The sequence below is a fragment of the Scomber japonicus genome, chromosome 18 (assembly GCF_027409825.1).
Source record: "Scomber japonicus isolate fScoJap1 chromosome 18, fScoJap1.pri, whole genome shotgun sequence".
Classification (NCBI taxonomy): domain Eukaryota; kingdom Metazoa; phylum Chordata; class Actinopteri; order Scombriformes; family Scombridae; genus Scomber; species Scomber japonicus.
Window position 1 is genome coordinate 18,376,013 of NC_070595.1, and position 6,877 is coordinate 18,382,889.

The 6,877-nt window shown below is 39.4% G+C and overlaps 1 protein-coding gene across 1 annotated transcript; it reads left to right on the forward strand.

The window, feature by feature from the left end:
- The first annotated feature begins 470 nt into the window (after positions 1 to 470).
- Positions 471 to 6,401, forward strand: rpl19 (ribosomal protein L19). The gene is made up of 6 exons (XM_053337861.1): positions 471 to 516; positions 886 to 992; positions 3,879 to 4,001; positions 4,693 to 4,813; positions 5,610 to 5,720; positions 6,207 to 6,401. The coding sequence occupies exons 1-6, from the start codon at positions 512 to 514 to the stop codon at positions 6,328 to 6,330; spliced, it is 591 nt and encodes a 196-aa protein (XP_053193836.1). The 5' UTR covers positions 471 to 511; the 3' UTR covers positions 6,331 to 6,401.
- The last annotated feature ends 476 nt before the right edge of the window (positions 6,402 to 6,877 follow it).

Genomic DNA, 6,877 nt, shown 5'->3' on the forward strand with positions numbered 1-6,877 from the left:
AGTGCAGCAATGTAGACACCAATGTTTACAGTGTTATAATATTACAAACTGAGAGTAAAGCAGAGAATGTGCATGTTTGGTTCATGGTTTCAAAGCTAGAGCTTGAAGAATCACTATTATTAATATTTAAGCATCCAGAAAACCCTGTAATACATCGTTTCAGTCTCAATACTGTCCTCATGTGGCAAAACAGTAGACTGCACCCAAATACTACGTCACCCATAATGCATTGCAACAAAACCGGTCAGTACCATTACATATACGAGGGGGGTTTCAGCGAATTTAACTTTTACAATAAACTCAAGATTGCTTTTGTCAACGTCAACTTTTCACCACTTTATCCCTCAATTAGGCACTATTATACACACAGCGATATATTTAAGGCTTTAATATTGTCGTATGTGTCTTAAACTACCCCCGAGCTTTTTCCTGAGTAGAGATGGACTCTCCTCCACAATGGTAGCTTCCAGTCCGTCCCTCCATCCTTCCTTTTTCTATTGAGGTAGCAGCCATGAGGTAGGACCGCTGTCGATGGGAGCCTAAAAGTCTTGATTTAACAGTTAAAAATGCACACTTGTTAACCTCACACCACTGTATTAAGGCATCTGAGTATATTGGACATCTATACATCAAGTTAACAAGTCCTTCCAAAGTAAAAAACCCACATTTTTACGCATCTCTCAGTGTAACACGATGTAGCAGCAGGAGAGGCCATGTTGTCTACCCGGCCAGCCTTAGCTAGCAGCATGGCTACTTGCTGATGTGGTGTTACACTCAATTATTAAAAAAAACATATGTGACACAGTTTCATACACGTTTAATGGTTACATGTTCACTACTTCTATATATTTGACCGGGTTTTGTATGCGTGTGTGTGTCCTGCAGCATGCTCAGGCTCCAGAAGAGGCTGGCCTCCAGCGTCCTGCGCTGCGGCAAGAAGAAGGTCTGGCTGGACCCCAACGAGACCAATGAGATCGCTAACGCCAATTCTCGTAAGTATAGACACACGTTCACATGTAGTTTTGTTTTTAAGGAGTAAAGTTAAAGCTACTGCTGAGATTGACGATGGGCAAAATCTATAGTTTAAAAGTGCTTTGGCGTCACCAAGTGTCCAAACGTGCGCTGGCGTGTTAAAACTGAAGTTGTCCATCTAATATAAGGTTGTCCAGGAAGGAATCATGATTAATTACAGCTTCAAATATTCCTCTACTGTAGTCGCCCATTATTTTGGTTAAAAGATTCATCATTTAGTCATGTACGAAGAAGAAAAGTCCAACATTTTGACTCCAGCGATTCTGGGTTCTTTAGTCTTGTGTGATAGTAAACTAGAGCCAGACCGATATATCAATCAGTAGATATTATTGATCTATCAGAGATATATCGGTATTGACATATATTGTGTCCAATATCCCCAGATATTTGCGTTTGAAGTTACATAGGCAGCTTTTTATGTATATTTTCTTATTGCTTAATTCAGCTTTAATGCGTACATGCTTTTTGTGTAGTATGTATTCTGTTTATAGTCATTTGTAATTGTTAAATTTCATATAATATGATAATACAATAGTTAAACTATAAAATATCATGCCTCCATTACATATCGTGTTTGATTACACATTGCAAAAAATACGATTTATGTACATATTTGATAGAAGATAATGATTAATAGGGTTGCAGCTATCGATTATTTTGTAATCAATTATTCTTTTTCATCAATTAATCGAATAATTGAAAAAAATATTTTGATGATTAATGAACAATCAATTGGGTTTTATTCCTGGACATTTATTTTAAAATCAAAACTAACCCATTCAGTGCATTTAACGTCAGTGCCAGACTGATTTTATTTTTTGCATCATTAGGCTTCCGTACAATTAAGTGTACTGGATTCCCCTGTTCCTCCTACTTCAGGCTTTCAGTGTAGAGACCTGATGTCGACCTACTCTTCTCCTCATGTCGTACTGCTGACTGAGGTCTTCTCAGCAGGCAGAAATTATGAGTTTACTAACTAGATCATTAAGGTTAAGGATCCACACTGTGACGTTATAAAAAGAAGACATGATGACGGCAAATAAGGTAGAAAATAAGACGTGTGTATGCATGAACGCGCACTCTGTCGCCCCCGACTAGATGCTGCACACACTTTCAAGTTTTCACTCTCTAGTAAACTGCTCAGTGACATAGCAAGTGACACAATGTGCATCAATAATAACTATCCGTGTAAAACACAAGCAGCGCATGTCATATAAACGAGTGAAATGAATTAAACGAAGATTCGATTCAAGAAAAATTGCATAAATCATTTTTGTAATCGCATTATTTTAATAATTCAAGTCATTGTTTCAGCCCCATCGGCTAATATATCAAATATCAGAATTATTTTTTGTTTTACTCCCTAATATTGATGCCAGCATCAGCTCCAAAAACTCCAGTGTCGGTCAGGCCCTTTAGGAGGCCTCCTTTGGGATGTGGACTGTTGGTCGAATACAACTTGGATTTTTGGAGCCCAAAACACTAGTTTCTGAGAACAAAATAACTGATAGATTAGTGATAATGAAAATGATGGCAGGTTGCAGCCCTAAATCAGCTTTTTAAAGATTTAAGGTGCAGATATTGTGAGTCTTAATAGGTTTCTACCAACAGTTTCGCATTAGCATGGACTAAAGTGAAGCAACAGGTGCTGAAATATAAGGCTGCTTATAGAACAAGTGTGGCATTGCGTGGAAAACAGCAGCCCTACCCTTCATTTGGGGCACAGGGGCATTGTGCTCATAAAGGCACAGTCGTCATCCAGTAAAAAGGTGAACTGGGCTCAACCATTGTCCCAACCCAACCTAGTGTCATTGTCTAGTCACATACGTGCAAGTGCACATTAGTGTTATTTACTTAGAAGGTTATCGAAATTAAAAACTAGTTTTTGGCACAGTCAAATATTCCATTCATGCCAACTCGACTTGTCTGAGGATGACGGATTGCTTTTAAGGCCATAGATAAATCTCATGCCAACTCAACTTGCCAATGTTTTCATTGTCTTTGCCAGTATGTCAGACAGTACTCCTCCCCCGTCATCCTGGCGTCACTCTGATAGATTTGGTAACAATGCAGTCTTTGTGTCAGAGCCCTAAAATCTATAATCCTGTCATGTCTTTAATGCATTTTAAATGTAATTGATTAGACCTGTAATGTCTGATTATCACCCACATCCTTCAAACTTGATGTCCATTTCACAGAAGTTAACATTTTTAGTCTCAGGCCCAGTCTGAGATAAACCTGGACCCTTCGGACTTTAGAAAGTTCCTGCAGAGTCGTAGCAAAACAACTTTTTCCAGACAGAGGAGTAGTGTTAATCCAAGTGACCATTAGACTGATGGTCTAGTGTTAAATTTACAATGTTCTGCTTTAATGTCAAAGATAAAAGTCAAAGTATTTGCAGGCGATGAACGAATAGATGAATCTCTTTGGTTACAGTGTGTTTTTAAAAGACAATGTTTCATTTAGTCTGAAATACATCAGAAAATTCCAGTCTGAAAAATACAGAGACAAAATAAGGTCAATCTCAACATAAATTAGTTTTTTAAACCCTCCTGTTGTCCTCGGGTCAATTTTGACCCAGGAGGACAACAGGTGTTAATTAAAAAATGGCATATACTGTCATATGAATCAATCAAACTTTATTTGTTTAGCACTTTTCATTCATGGTAACAAAGTGCTTTGTATAGTTAAAAAAGACTAGTGTAGCTGAATGAAATGAGTGTTGCCACTTGTTTGATAATCACATTCACTTTGCTGTTTGGTAAATATTTTATGCGTAACACCAGTGGAGCCTTTTTATTAGTGAATACCAGTAACTCACTATTTTCTCTACTTTTCCTCTTCAGGCCAGCAGATCCGTAAACTGGTGAAGGATGGTCTCATCATTCGCAAACCTGTTACGGTCCACTCCAGGGCCCGCTGCCGCAAGAACACACTGGCACGCCGCAAGGGAAGACACATGGGTGTCGGTATGTTGAAACTGTCATATTTATTATGCAAATACTGTGTTTAATAATAGTACCTGCCGTACTAGTTCTAACGAACGAGGAAATGTCAGAACTTTTTAATGTTCCCAGGAACTCGCCTCGTTCCTGGAAACATTAAAAAAAAAAACCTACTCAACATGGGCGGGATCGTCATGGCTCTGCGAAACTGCCGCCACTTATGATTTATACGTGACACAAAACACAAACAATGGAGGTGATGGTGTACTTGCTGCTGTATGTGGCTTTCTGTCACACACAAAGCCAGAACATTGAGGCATATGGCTGTAACGCTGTTGCCGGTATTTAAAAATGCCGGGTTTGATTCTTGTGTGGGACGGCTCATGACTCTTCCAGCGACAACTCTTCTGACCAATCAGTGGTCGGCAGTCTGTTGATGTCACATTTAGTATCGGCTCGGTCCACTTGGAACCTCGGCAGAGCAGGTACTAAAAAGGTACCAGGTACTATCGCTTGTGAAAACGCAAAAAAACCGAGTAGTCGTGCTGGAACTGTATAGTGGAAAAGCACCGTTTGTGAAATGGCTGAGTCCTTAATTAACCCGTCTGTCCTTGATTAACCCATCTTATGGCAATGTCATTTTGTTTTGACAACTTACTGTTTGCTTTACTTGGCACAATGATTTCTTACATTCCTGTCCGATCACTGTGCTTAGGTAAGAGAAAGGGTACAGCCAACGCCCGTATGCCAGAGAAGCTGACCTGGATGCGCCGCATGAGGATCCTCCGTCGTCTGCTCCGTCGCTACAGGGAGTCCAAGAAGATCGACAGGCACATGTAGGTTGAAGACACCTATTGATGTACTCAGTCTGTTTTTGTTAAATTCAAAATGCAAAGATATTTTCTGTAGGCCTGCTGGACCTGGTGATGTCACGCCTAGTTCATGTCCTATTAGAAGTATCGTAATTACAGGTTCCTGACTTAGGGTTCAGGCAAACATCCGAGGTGAAATTCTGTAATCTTTCAAATATGTTTATTGGGAAACCAATCACGTAACAGAGAAATTAACAGTCGACAGTTATGTTTCCTTTGTTTTTTACAGAAGGTGAGAAAAAGTAATCCCTGACAAATAAGTCTAATGACAAAAATGATAAGCCAGTGAACAAGGAGAGCCCTGCAACATTCAATGTAATTAACCCCAAATTTAAGGGATATAGTGTTGACTCTGTGATCATACTGCCGTCTTGTGATGGCTTGTAAGTTATTATCAAGGAAGTCTTTTCCATCTCAAACATCCAGCCCATATGATGTGAACACAGCATTAAACCACACAGAAGAGAAATGTGCTGATGAGCCAATAAAACCCATATGGGCTTGTCGGGTGGCCCTCTAATGTGAGACATACAACATAAAAACTTCAACAGTAAAATACAGACAAATACATTCTGACGTCTGGTGTACAGGTTTTTAAAATGCATTTGTTTCCAGTTGTTGCACTGGACTTATTGTACACCACAGCACTGATATTATACCCAAACATGCTTAAAAGATCTGGTTCCTTTAATGAAACTGCAATCAGTTTGTATTAAGTGTATTTTGATCATTTTCTTAATGGCTTTTCCTTCTCTTGTAGGTACCACAGCCTCTACCTGAGGGCCAAGGGTAACGTGTTCAAGAACAAGCGCATTCTTATGGAGCACATCCACAAGCTGAAGGCAGACAAGGCTCGCAAGAAGCTCCTGTCGTAAGTCTCAACCCAATACTTGATCTGCTTTTTTTTTGTTGAAATACAGTTGGTATTCTGTACTCGTTCTGAGGAAATGTTGGATTTAGATGTTCTGACTCGGGCAGTGATCTTGTTTTTTTTTCTGCACTATATAGTATGTGAGGTAAAAGATTTCAGGGATTCAGACTAATGTCCTTTTAGACATTATTATTATAGAGGAAATAATCATTTAAGTTCCACATAGTGTTGAGTTGTGTGGCAGATAATAAGCTTTGTCATCTGGGTTTAAAATTGCCAGACGTCCATCAAAAAACTAACTTGAATGAATGGAACAACTACAAGGCTTAAAATGAGTCTGTACTCATCAGTTGAATTTTTAAATGAATGTGTATGAAATGACTTGAATTTAAAGTAGCTGCAGAGATAGGAGTGATTGTTGTGATCACACACACACACAGTCTGTCTGGATATGAACACGCTCTTCTTCTCGTGTCTGTCCCGCAGCGATCAGGCCGAGGCCCGTCGTTCCAAGACAAAGGAGGCCCGCAAGCGCCGAGAGGAGCGTCTCCAGGCCAAGAAGGAGGAGATCATCAAGAACTTGTCCAAGGAGGAAGAGACCAAGAAGTAATCTGGCTCTCTCCATACTGCCTGACTCTGCCACCAGTCAAGTGCTGACAATAAAAGTGTACATAAAAGACAGTGATGGTCTCCTGTACTTTCTTCTGTTGTGCAAAAACCTTCAGTAGTATGGGCTGATGACTAGTTTTTAACCTTTTTTCATTCTCCATTTCTAACTGGTATATACAGCTCACTATTAAATGAGTGCTATTTGTTTTTGCAGTTATTCGTGACTACATTATTATCTGTGGTCATGAATTTCAGCTATGGCAGTGTGGTTCTTTGTGTTACTGCCCTTTGTGGTTGGAAAAACAAATCTGTCGTGAGATCCTAAGCTAGGGCCTCAGTAACCCCAGGTAAGGACAAATATCTAAGCAGCAGGTTTGAAGTGACACATTTCCCCTGCAGACATACAAAGATCAAGAAACTCTGACTTTAAAGACTAAATGTTTTTAGACTACTTTTGAGAAAAATATGCATCAGTCAAGTTTTACTGATAAAAACCTGCTTGCAGATTCAAATTTCTGTAATCAACATAGTTATAATGTGATAATTTA